General features: G+C 33.0%; 2 protein-coding genes across 2 annotated transcripts; both read left to right on the top strand.

The window, feature by feature from the left end:
* The first annotated feature begins 3,325 nt into the window (after positions 1 to 3,325).
* On the top strand, positions 3,326 to 5,122 carry LOC141673337 (beta-amyrin 6-beta-monooxygenase-like). Its single transcript, XM_074480071.1, has 3 exons — positions 3,326 to 4,289; positions 4,387 to 4,574; positions 4,776 to 5,122. Exons 1-3 carry the CDS (start codon positions 3,326 to 3,328, stop codon positions 5,073 to 5,075), a joined length of 1,452 nt encoding a protein of 483 aa, XP_074336172.1. The 3' UTR covers positions 5,076 to 5,122.
* Positions 5,123 to 5,810: 688 nt separating this feature from the next.
* On the top strand, positions 5,811 to 7,698 carry LOC141670616 (beta-amyrin 6-beta-monooxygenase-like). Its single transcript, XM_074476550.1, has 3 exons — positions 5,811 to 6,823; positions 6,930 to 7,117; positions 7,267 to 7,698. Exons 1-3 carry the CDS (start codon positions 5,839 to 5,841, stop codon positions 7,558 to 7,560), a joined length of 1,467 nt encoding a protein of 488 aa, XP_074332651.1. The 5' UTR covers positions 5,811 to 5,838; the 3' UTR covers positions 7,561 to 7,698.
* Positions 7,699 to 12,172: the final 4,474 nt, after the last annotated feature.

The raw sequence follows: 12,172 nt of genomic DNA, 5'->3' as shown, positions 1-12,172 counted from the left end.
ATAAAAAATAAAATAGAATTCTACGAAAAATAGAAATATCGTAATTATAATATGATTTCAATCTATATTTTGTTAAAAAACAACATAGAACTCTACATGAAAGAGAACTATAGGGTGAAACCAAAATACGGCATAACCGTACTAAGATGAAACCAAGTACCCTATCAAGAAATAATTCGGAGTTCTACGAAAATAGAATTGTAAACATATTACGGTTTGAACAATTTTATTATTTTCTAATGGTGAAACCAAAATATAACTTTTATAATATTCATACCATTTTATTGAAATGGAATTCTACCAACAAATTAAAAAATTCTAAATTAAAAAATTTCAATTTAAACACATGGCATATTTACTTGGCCGTGGTTTATATTTCTCGGAATCTATTTAGTTGAGCCAATTTATGAACTTATTTATTTTAAAATATAATTGAAAGTAAGATTCAAACCTATAAAAGTAATAAAAAATTATGGCTTACAAAAAATTTAAAAATGAATAAAAATAATATATATACAATTATAAGTCATATAGGAATAAAAAGGGATAAAAATAATACACTTCGAGTTATAAAAGGTGAAACTCAAAGGTGGTGGAACTAAAAAATAAGTAAATATATTTCGTTTATTAATAAAGAAAAACGGGTAAAAATAATACATATAGAATTATAAGTCATATATGAATCAAAAATGATAAAAATATTACACCTAGAGTTACACCACTAATCATAAAAAATAAAAAAACAAAAGATGATAGAACCAAAAAATAAGTGAAAACAAAGTATCACTTAAAAAATTTATTAATAAAGAAAAACGGGTAAAAATAATATATATATATATATAATTATAAGTCATATAAGAATCAAAAAAGGATAATAATAATATTATTAGAGTTAGAGTTATAACATGAATCATAAAAGTGAAACCAAAAGGTGGTAGTACCAAAAAATAAGTGAAATCAAGTACCACTTGAAAGGAGGTTTCTCTTATTTATAAAGGTTATTTATGCTAGAACTCGTGGCTAAAATTGGATATGCATAGGTGAAGATACTATAATATTTTAAGGAATGTGATTACATTATTAAAATGCCTCATAATATGATAAAAATTGGAAATCTGCGTGTTTCTTTATTTTTTATGCACCTTGAAATATGAGCAAATTGGTGATCACATTTCACGGGAGTAATTGTTTCAGTGTCTTACCTACATGATCAGATTTGTTTCTGAATGTAATGACTATTGCAGCATAGTACTAGTAGTAAGTAGTTCGGAGTAGTAGGGTTGCTAATAACAGAGTATCAGTAGAAGTGGGTAGCTAATAAAGATGGAGCATTAGCTCAGCTCAGGAACTGCAGAAGTGTGTAGTTTTTATTATCAAGTTGATGGCTAGCTCCTAGCTAATGCAGAGAACTAACTCTTATTTCTATAATGTTCTTCTGAGAATCGGAGACCAATGATCCGCTGGTGTTTATCTGAATTTCCGTCGTAAAATTATATTAAGGACCTTTCTTATGAACTTTTGGAAGAATCCTGAAGAAACTGATACTAATGGTCGGATTTGGTCATTTGCTACCGATTTGGCGCCATTTCATAAAATAATATAAAGTAGTTGTGTAAAATTTGTTCAATTTGAAAGGTGTTTAGCTCCGGTGAAATTAGCTATAATTTCCGATTATATTTCTAAATAGTGGTATACTCACGTTTCTAGGCAGTTTGGTTTTGCCGGGAGATGAATATCACTGGAGATCTGTATGCATTCATCAAATGTAGCCAACCAATTGGCCTACGCTCATTTAGAGTGGTCGTAAAAATAAGGTGAAAAGGGAGGAAAAGTGGGGAAAGTGGTGGGACTCATTGTTTATTTTTGGATGGACATCTTAAAAAGGAAACCGTAAAGAAATAGTTGGGACAGATAGAGTACTAATTAACAAGATTATGCCATTGAAATCACCAAGTACTCCTATTTACGAGAGGTCGATCGTTCTGCAGAAGTAGCATTTTCAAAGCCTTGATGAACACTCCTGCACTTGGCTTCCTACAAACTCCTGTTTTCACCATCTTCAAGGCTGCAGTGCAGCCTAGCCCTGCCATTCTCATCGACGGCATATCTGCATCTGCAGACATTCCACAGCTTCTACACATCGTCTCTTCGTTAAATTCTTCCCATAACAAGTCCATGTTATCTACATCATTTCCTACCTTGGCGCCACCCCTGATACCTTCGAAACTCTTTCTCCCACAGCAACCAAATGTCCTTGATACTGCCATGCAGCTCTCCAAATCCTCAGCTTCTTTATTTTCTGATTTTTCCGAGCTCGACGAAGAATGAGTCACACTCCACCAGGGCTTTGAGTCGATGGATGGTTTAGTATTAGTGTTGTTAGTGGTAATTGGGAAGGTGAAATCTTCCCTTTCCATCTTTTAAAATAACATCTTCTTTTAATTTGTAGTATCAGAATTAAGAATCCTCAGGATGAATAATTAGCAATGCACTTATAACATTGTTGGTGGGCATTAAGAAATTTTAGTTGAACTGCTTCACCCTCTTCTTTTCTTGATTCAAATTAATTAAAGTTTACGCATGACACCTGACACAATATCATACACCTAATAACTTCAAATTAGTAAGTGTTACATGAGTGATAAGTTGAAATAACTACTCCATACGTTCCATTTTATGTGGCGTTTTGACTTTTTGACGCATTTCGATGTACTCGAAAGAGATATTTCTGCATGATATATTTTCGATTTTTTTGCTTTGTATACAAAATATAAGGTTTGTATTTTTATAGTACAATATAAAAAATCAAAAATATATTTTATTGAAGTTATATCTTTCGATTACATCAAAATGCATTAAAAGTTAAAAAGTCACATATTAAGATTTGGAACGGAGGGAGTATAATTTATGAAAGTGAACTATGATCAATTAAGATTTGATTAATTTGATATTTTAAAATAAAAACAGAACTAATATTTGGAGAATATGCCATAAAATATGCCAGCTTGAGAATGTAACCAATTTGAAGAATCAAGATTGACCAAAAAAGAGTACAACTATTTGATTCAAGACAGAGGGTTCAAACACTTCTAAATGAAAGCAATAATTTAAGATATTCCTTATTCTGTCATGATTCACCATGCTAAAAACTAGACTAAAGAATCTACACAGTGATACCTTATTTTGTTTTACTTCTTTACTAATCCTTTGTATTTGGTTTCTGTATATATACCAACAGAATTAATATGATCTAGCATAGAAACACAGAGCTTCATACTATCTTATTTCCTTCTGCATACAAATCAAGAAACTGAAGTATTAAGCAATGGAAACACTAGTCATCAGCTCCCTCCCATATCTGTTGTCATTACTCATCATTCCTGTTTCCCTGTCTCTTTTCTTGATTTTGCGAAAACCGAATGCTGAGGACTCAAATGTAAATGTTCCTCCAGGATCAAGTGGATGGCCATTAGTTGGTGAAAGTATCAAGTTTGCTTTATCAGGTCCTCAAGAATTTGTGAAAGAGAGAACAAAAAAGTACTCTCCGGATGTGTTTCAAACGTCGCTACTAGGAGAAAAAATGGCTGTGTTCTGTGGAGCTCAAGGAAATAAATTTCTGTTTACCAATGAAAGTAAACTACTTACTTCTTGGTGGCCACAGTCCATGAAAAAGGCCTTGCTTTTTCCTGAGTTTGTCGAGTCTTCTTTGAAGGAAGTTTCAGCTCTTAAGCGTAGTTTCATGCATGACATTCTCAAGCCAGAGGCTCTAAAGCAGTACATACCAGTGATGGACTCAATGGCGCGAGAGCATGTAGATTCTGAATGGGCTGGTAATGAAATAGTTAAGGTGTTTCCAATGTCAAAAAAGTACACATTTGATCTAGCATGTAAAATATTTATGAGCATTGTTGATGCTGAGCATGTTACAAGGCTAGCCAAGCACTTTACTCTTGTTACTTCTGGAATGTTCTCTGTTCCAATTGATTTGCCTGGTACTGCTTATAATGGAGCTATTAAGGGAGGAAGGTTAGTTCGTAAGGAGCTTATGAAGATCATCACCGAGAGGAAAAAGGAGATGTTGGAGAATGAATCAGAAGCAACAGCTCGTGATCTATTGTCTCGAATGCTGCTGGTGACTGATGAAAATGGGGAATGCATGAGTGAAATGGAGATCTCCAACAACATTATTGGCTTGCTAGTCGCAAGCTATGAGACCACAAGCACGGCTGTGACCTTCGTGTTGAAGTATCTTGCTGAGCTTCCACATATTTATGAAAAGGTTTATGAAGGTACATTATCTGAATGTTTACAAATAATTTGTTTCTCTGCTTCTGTCCTCTAGGCATGATGATTAATAAGCGTTTTGTGGTTACAATTATCGTACAGAACAAATGGAAATAGCAAAAACAAAAGAAGCAGGAGAGCTGTTGAAGTGGGAAGATGTTCAGAAGATGAAATACTCGTGGAATGTAGCATGCGAATCTCTGAGGCTGGCACCTCCTGGTCAAGGTGCATTCAGAGAGGCCGTCACTGATTTTACCTTTGCTGGTTTTACCATTCCCAAAGGATGGAAGGTATGTATATTCATTCGAACTCATAAATGACCTCCAATCATAGCTACTTAAATCATTTACGATGTTTCAAAATGCGTGGTAGCAGAGGGGTTCTACCAGAACACCACTCTGTACATTTCATGACTAATCTAGTACAACTTCAATCATGTAATGAAATTATTGAAATGTATGTACTAACAAATCTCGCATTCTTGTTTGCAGACATTTTGGATGGTGCATACAACACACAAAAATCCTAAATACTTTGCGGATCCAGAAACATTTGATCCATCAAGATTCCAAGGGAGCGGACCTGCTCCATACACTTTTGTGCCTTTTGGAGGAGGACCAAGAATGTGTCCTGGAAAAGAGTACGCTCGACTTGAAATACTAGTGTTTATGTACAACATAGTTACCAGATTCAAATTGGAGAAACTAAATCCTCAAGAAAAGATAGTATTCCATGCTTCCCCTGTCCCAATGGAAGGTCTCCCAGTTCGCCTCATTCCCCATCAAATATAACTAGCTCTGCAGTTCTGCGCTTCAGTTTGATTTTTGTTTTTACTTGTTTTCCCTAATTTTTATTGCAGATTGAGTTCTGATCTCTGTGAAATGTATTACTATTGATTAATAAAGCACTTTTATTCAGTTGTTTTAAGATTAACTTGCCTGTAAGAATTTCTTCTAATTCCATGTCTTTATCGATAAAAATTATCTCTAAACTTCCCTTACGTCTTCTTATGTTAAACATATTTCAACATTCCATGTCTTTGTCGATAAAAAAATATCTCTAAACTTCCCTTACGTCCTCTTACGTTAAACATATTTCAACCGATGTGTTAAAATTCGACAAATTCTTCATTTTTCTTCTTAAATGTTGGTTTATGTTCACTAAATGTACATAACAAATCATTTTCCTATGAACTTTCTGGTACACTAGGCTATCGGAGAATTGGCTTAAAAGAAATCAGAAACTAGAATGTTTTTTAAAATGGTATTTGAGTATGCATTTGCTTATAGTCTAGATTTAGGAACCATTGCTATAAGTATATTAACAATTTATGGTCACATTTATTGAGATATGAACTCTTGGCCTCATACTAAAGACAGTGCAATACGAAATTTCCTAATGCATATTGGCAATGCTAAAATTGACAAGTTGTGTAATCATACTCAATCTTACACGTTTACGTTTGTGTTTGATTAAGCAAGTTCAGCTCATTTAGTTGCTCGTATAATTAGCTTTTGTATCCCCGGTTGTATTGCTAAGCTGAATCCTCTGTGTATGTTGCAGTTGATGAATCAAGTTATGTATCCAGCTATGAATGCAGTAGAGATCATGAATCTATGTACAATTTCATTGATGACTCTTCTTATATCACTCGTTTTGGTTTTCTTGATCTCGCGAAAACCAAAGAATGGATGCTTTCCCCCGGGATCAAAGGGATGGCCACTGGTTGGAGAATCCATCCAGTATGTTCTATCAGGTCCTCAAAAATTTATCAAGAAAAGAATGGAAAAATACTCACCATATGTATTCCAAAGCGCGCTGTTTGGAGAAAAAATGGCTGTCTTCTGCGGACCAGAGGGGAACAAGGTTCTCTTCACGAATGAGAACAAACTAGTCAGGTCTTGGTGGCCAATGTCCACCAGAAAGCCCTTATATTCCTCTGAGTTTGCGGATGCTTCTACAGATGAAATTGCAGCTGTGTTGATGACTTTTTTACATGATATTCTTAAGATGGACGTTATCAAAGAGTACATTCCAGTGATGGATACGATGGCACGAGAGCATGTGACATCAAAATGGGCTGCTAAGGAGGTCGTAAAGGTTCTTCCAGCTTCAAAGGAATACGCGTTCAATTTGGGATGTAGATTTTTGATGAATGTTGTTGATGATGAGCGTGTTACAACGCTAGCCAAGCACTTTGTTCCTGTTGCTAATGGAACCTATTCTGTCCCACTAGAACTGCCCGGGACTGCTTATAATAGGGCTATTCAGAGTGGGAAATTACTCCGAGAGGAACTTATAAAGATCATTACAGAGAGGAGAAATGCAATGCTGATGGAGAGATCCGTAATAGGTCAAGATTTGCTGTCTCGATTGCTTCTGATAACTGATGAAAATGGGAAGTATCTGAGCGCAAAGCACATATGCAACAACATTATCGGCTTGCTTCTGGCTAGTTACGAGACCTCTGGCAATGCTATAACATTTGTCTTGAAGTATCTAGCTGAGCTTCCTCATATCTACAACGAGGTTTACAAAGGTACTACTAAAATGTAAATTAATTTATACCTTTTGCTATGGTTTTATCGACACACCTGCTAATGTTAAGGCTCGATTTCTCAAGCTACTGACATAAGAACTTGCAGAACAAATGGAAATAGCAAAATCGAAGAAAGAAAATGAATTGTTGAAATGGCAAGACGTTCAGAAAATGAAGTACTCCTGGAATGTGGTTTGTGAAGCTCTGAGATTGCTTCCAATTGGTCCTGGTGCTTTTCGAGAGGCTATAACAGATTTCAACTTTGCTGGTTTCACCATTCCAAAGGGAATGAAGGTATCATACACTTACTTAACACATTCTGCTCAATCAAGAACCAGAGGATTATGAAAACCAAACTCTCTACTTCCGAAAACAATGTTCTGTAGTTATAAAAATCGCGTTCTTTGAGTATATTTATAACTTTAACTTGTTTTGATTTGCAGGCATATTGGACGTCACATACAACGCACAGGAATCCCGAATACTTTCCTGATCCTGAAAAATTTGATCCGTCGAGATTCGAAGGAAATCGAATTGCTCCATACACTTTTGTGCCTTTTGGCGGAGGACCTAGAATGTGTGCCGGAAAAGAGTATGCCCGACTTGAAATTCTCGTATTTTTGCACAACATTGTTACAAATTTCACGCTGGAGAAAGTTAGTGCCAAGAAAATACTGTGTGTTTACTCATCACCAACCAAAGATGTTTTACTTCGTTTAGTGCCCCATAAGAAATAGTGCTGGTCATTTGTATCAACTTTTAACAAATAAAAATATATGCATGTAATCCCCATAAGTACACGGAGGATAGTCCCAGAGGAACTTGAAATTTTATGTTTGGACACATTCTAAAGCATTCTGTTTAGTCTCTGTCAACTCAAACTTGAAATTGGAAGTTATTGCAGATTTAAAAATGCATTAATATATAAAGGTATAGGTCTTTTGATCGTTATACTTGTCTTTCGTGTAATTTGAGCTGGACAGTCGTGCGGGTTTGAAACATCGGTTCAGCCCGGTTCGTACGGAAACCCGATTAATTTGACCCGAATCGGGCCGTTTCAAAACCCGCACGATTCGTTATAATATAAGGAGCCGAATACGGTTCAAAAAAGTTAAACCCGAGCCCGGACTAACAATTTATTCGAATGGGCTTTTAAATTCAAAAATAGAGATTGATGCTAAAATTTGAACTCCAAGAGACTCTTAGATGCTCTTCAATTGTACATAACTCTTAGCTTACATTTTATATTAGAATAATATATCCACTTTCTTTCTCTTTCCCTCCTTTTTGTGTTTTTATAAATTATAAAATAATATATAAAGATTGGGTTTAAAAATTATTATTGGAGACCTAAATTATCTTGTTATGAGCTAATTTTTTTCTTACACATTTGTTTTGTTTCTTTATTTTCTACTATAAAATAAATTAATAGAGTTGCTATTATTTTAGATTTATAACTTTTATTATTATTATCTGTTACTAATTTTGCTGGAGGTCTCATTTTTATATTTCGTTTCTTACTATTTATATTCGTATACTTGTCTTTTGTGTATTGTGATTAGCACTATCTTGAAACTACATCAAAATTACTTAAATTTAAATGTCCACTACCATACTTTATAATTAAATAGTACAAAATGAACCTCTAAGTCTCCTACTTTCTACCTCCACACTTCTTTCTTAAACAAAATATTACGCTCTAAAATCATAAACCAATCACTTCTAAAAAAGAAATCATAAATCAATCAGATAATTAGCATAAACTTAAAATAATAACATGTAAAATTAAGTTTAAAATTATAATAAAAAATTTAACTAAAATATGTTCTTTGTTTTTGAAGTCAAAACAATTGACACTTATGTATATATAAGATTGTTTACTTCCTTTTTACATTACGTAATTTGTTAATTAATAATTTCTCAATTAAAATTTAAACTACATAACTTCTTAATCATGTTTACGTTAACAATTGTAAAAATCTTAATCGGAGAAGTTTTAGGAATTTTAGGAGAATATTACGAATGATGATAATATATTTGGGAGTTAATAAAGTAATTGTAGTTTTTGATATTTATTAACTCAAAAATTTGGAAATATTAGAAAAATAGAATTTGAGAAGTTTTTTTTTAACCCGCAGCCGCTATACTTCGGGTGCGCATTGGATAAACCCTACAACATTTAAGCGACAGGCTCTGAGAGGCATTATCGTAAATTCTCCTACCGTGGGATTCGAACATGTGGCCAAGAGGGTAGTTATCCCCTGTTTAACCAATTGAGCCAACCCTTGCGGACTGAATGAGAAAATTTAAGAGACGAGACGTTACGTAAACGCCCCCGTCTTGAATTATTATTTTTTTTTACTTTTTTCATCTATTTAATCATATAAATGTGTGTGTGTATATATATATATATATATCTGTGTGCGTGTGTGTTTAAAATGTTTCAGTAATTTAAAATTTATTAGTTAAGATAATTATATTTAATGATTAATTTTTGAAATTTAATTTAGTAAAAACTTTAGTTAATTATAAGTAAATTTATCCAAAAAAATATAATTTTAAATATATTTATGTACTTATCACTTTTTAAAGATGAAAAGAAAAGCATGTTGCACAAACAATAATAATAGAAGGAGAGACAGTAGAGATAATTTCCTGATTAGAAAGATAAGCATTGTTTGATTCAAAATAGAATGTCACCTCACATGTTCTTTTTATCGTGCTGCTATCAAGGACAATAAACATAAATACTAAAGTGCTCTCCAATCATGTCAGCCGCCGCCATGACAATGTGAACTGCTGCACCAGGCTTATTATTTTGCATGATACTGCATTACTTATGCCACAAGTACTTATTTAAAAAAAATAATAAGATACCAAAAAACAGTACTCAGTATAATCCCAGAATCTGACTGATGCCATTAAAAAATTCATAAAATAGTATTCCATCCATGTTATATTAGATTAGATGAGCAAAATCGGATATGCGGTCTGATTTTAAAATTCAAACTGAATATCCGGTTTTTCGGATCGCTAAAATTATATTTCGTATATGGATCTGATTTAACCGGATATTCGATTATTCGGATATTCGATTAAATCGGACCGAAAATCGGATTATCCGTATCCAATCAAAACTTCTATTTTTTAAGAAAATTACGATTTACGGGATAAGTAACAAATATTCGATTTGTGAAACTAATGATGCATTAAACTATACTTTTGTCATCATATTATTATTTGGAAAAAATGCTGACACGTAAATTAATTTAATATAAATATCAATTGTAAATTAGCGAACATGATTAATATAATATATTTTTTATTGCACACTTATATTAAATTTGTTGTTATATACTTTTTAGAATACTCATCAAACATAAATTAATATTTTTTACAATCACTTATGTCAAATTTGCAAGCATGGTCAATGTAAACTTGTTAATATTGATATTACACACTTATATCAAATTTGTTGATGATAATAATGAAGGAATGATGAGTCAATTAGAGATTAACCTGAAATTTTGAAAGTTTTAGAGAGAAATAATCATAATGTCACTAATTTTTTTAAAAATATCTAATATAAATATAATCCATCATGTATTTATATAAATAATTTATTTTTTATTAAAAAAAAGTAAAAAATTGACCAGATCCGGATATCCGATTTTATGAAAAGTTGTGATCTGAATCTATATAATAAAATTAGATCTGATATACGGTCTGAATTATTCGAATATCCTAATTATCGGATTTTTAAAATCAGATACCGGACCGGAAATATGGATAAATCCGGTTTCGGATTTTTATGCTCACCCCTAATATTAGATGTCTTATTTTGACTAGTCTATGGTAAATTTTATCATATTTTAACCGAAAATTATATTTAATATATAATTAAATAAGATTCAAAACTTATATCATTAAAAATATATTTTTCAATTTTTTAAAATAATTCATGAATTTGTCTTAATTATCGGTCAAAGTCTAGTCAGTTGGATTAATAGTTAAAACTTGACACATAATATTAAATGAAACGGGGAGTAAAAGTTTAGTAAAACATAACTCCATGAGAAGACCCACAAATTTTCTTATTCAGATGTGAGCTTTGAGAAAATTATGATATGCAATGTCTCTTCGTTCCCTAGAAACGCGTATTTGAGATGAGAAGGCAATGGTTTTAGTTCTAGTCCAGGTGCTTGAACAATTGACGACAACTGATTTTGAGTGTAATTAAAAGGTAGTACCAAGTTCGTCACATCTTTGACATAATCCGTTTCATATAGAGCCTTGCAATGCTCCATCATCTTATCGGTATAAATACCTGAACCCTCGATAATGACTTCGAAATTCCCTTCCTTGTCAATACCAATGTCATGTGAAATTAATGTCTCTAGTTCATCTTCTTTCATCAACTCGAAGCACTTTTGTGCAATATCTCCCGTTGTGCTCAATGCATAGCACATCTCGTTTTCCATGGGATACCTCATCATCTCGAATATGTTGAACTTTATAGTTTCATTATCAAAGTCCATACTAAGCTATCCACTCGTCACATCAATCCTTGTCCGAGTAGTGCACGTGAATGGTCTCCTAAGAATCAATTGTGCATTAGGGGCTTCACCCATTTCCAAGATATAGAAATCAACTAGATATTGAAATCTACCAACCTGTACAATAATATCCTCCAAAAGACCTTTCGGGTAAACGTGAGATCTGTCAGCTAATAAAATCGTAACACCGTCTGTTTTAAGTTCAATTTTAGTACACAATTTCATAAAGACTATATGGCATAACATTAATTGACAACCAAATCAAGTAAAGCGTTTTTAAATTTAAAGTTACCAATGGTGCAAGGAATAGTAAAACCCCCGAGATCCTTACATTTGGTTGGCAATTTTCCTTGCAAAACTACAGATATATTTTCTTTCATCTCAACAACCTCTCTTCCCTTCAGCCTCCTTCGTTTAGTACACAAGTATTTCAATAACTTGGCATACGCTGGTAGATTCTAAATGCATTCTAGTAGAGGCAAATTTATATGCAGTTTGCGAAAGGTCTCTAAAATATTTGTCTCTAATGCACTCTTCTTTGTCTGAACCAACCTAGCTGAAAAAGGAACATAATAGAAGTGACTATTAGTAATAACTGGATTTGAAGAGTTAAAAGATTTACCAGTAGATTTTAGTGAAGTTTGCTCCTCCAACTGTTTGTGCTCACTCTCAGCTTCATTCTTTTTCTTATGCACAATCTCATGAGCTTGTAAATCGTTACTTTCTTCAACTTTTTTATTGTGCGAAGCTTTCTCAATTGTTGGATCTCTCTCTACTCCATGCATATCCACTT

The sequence above is a fragment of the Apium graveolens genome, chromosome 7, assembly GCF_009905375.1.
Source record: "Apium graveolens cultivar Ventura chromosome 7, ASM990537v1, whole genome shotgun sequence".
Taxonomy (NCBI): domain Eukaryota; kingdom Viridiplantae; phylum Streptophyta; class Magnoliopsida; order Apiales; family Apiaceae; genus Apium; species Apium graveolens.
Note: the sequence above shows the minus strand (reverse complement) of the source record. Positions and strands in the feature narration are given on the sequence as shown.

Coding starts and splice junctions, on each gene's coding strand:
- LOC141673337 (XM_074480071.1), top strand. CDS start 3,326: ATGGAAACACTAGTCATCAGCTCCCTCCCATATCTGTTGTCATTACTC. Junction 4,290..4,386: donor TTATGAAAAGGTTTATGAAG/GTACATTATCTG, acceptor ATTATCGTACAG/AACAAATGGAAATAGCAAAA. Junction 4,575..4,775: donor CCATTCCCAAAGGATGGAAG/GTATGTATATTC, acceptor TCTTGTTTGCAG/ACATTTTGGATGGTGCATAC.
- LOC141670616 (XM_074476550.1), top strand. CDS start 5,839: ATGTTGCAGTTGATGAATCAAGTTATGTATCCAGCTATGAATGCAGTA. Junction 6,824..6,929: donor CTACAACGAGGTTTACAAAG/GTACTACTAAAA, acceptor AAGAACTTGCAG/AACAAATGGAAATAGCAAAA. Junction 7,118..7,266: donor CCATTCCAAAGGGAATGAAG/GTATCATACACT, acceptor TTTGATTTGCAG/GCATATTGGACGTCACATAC.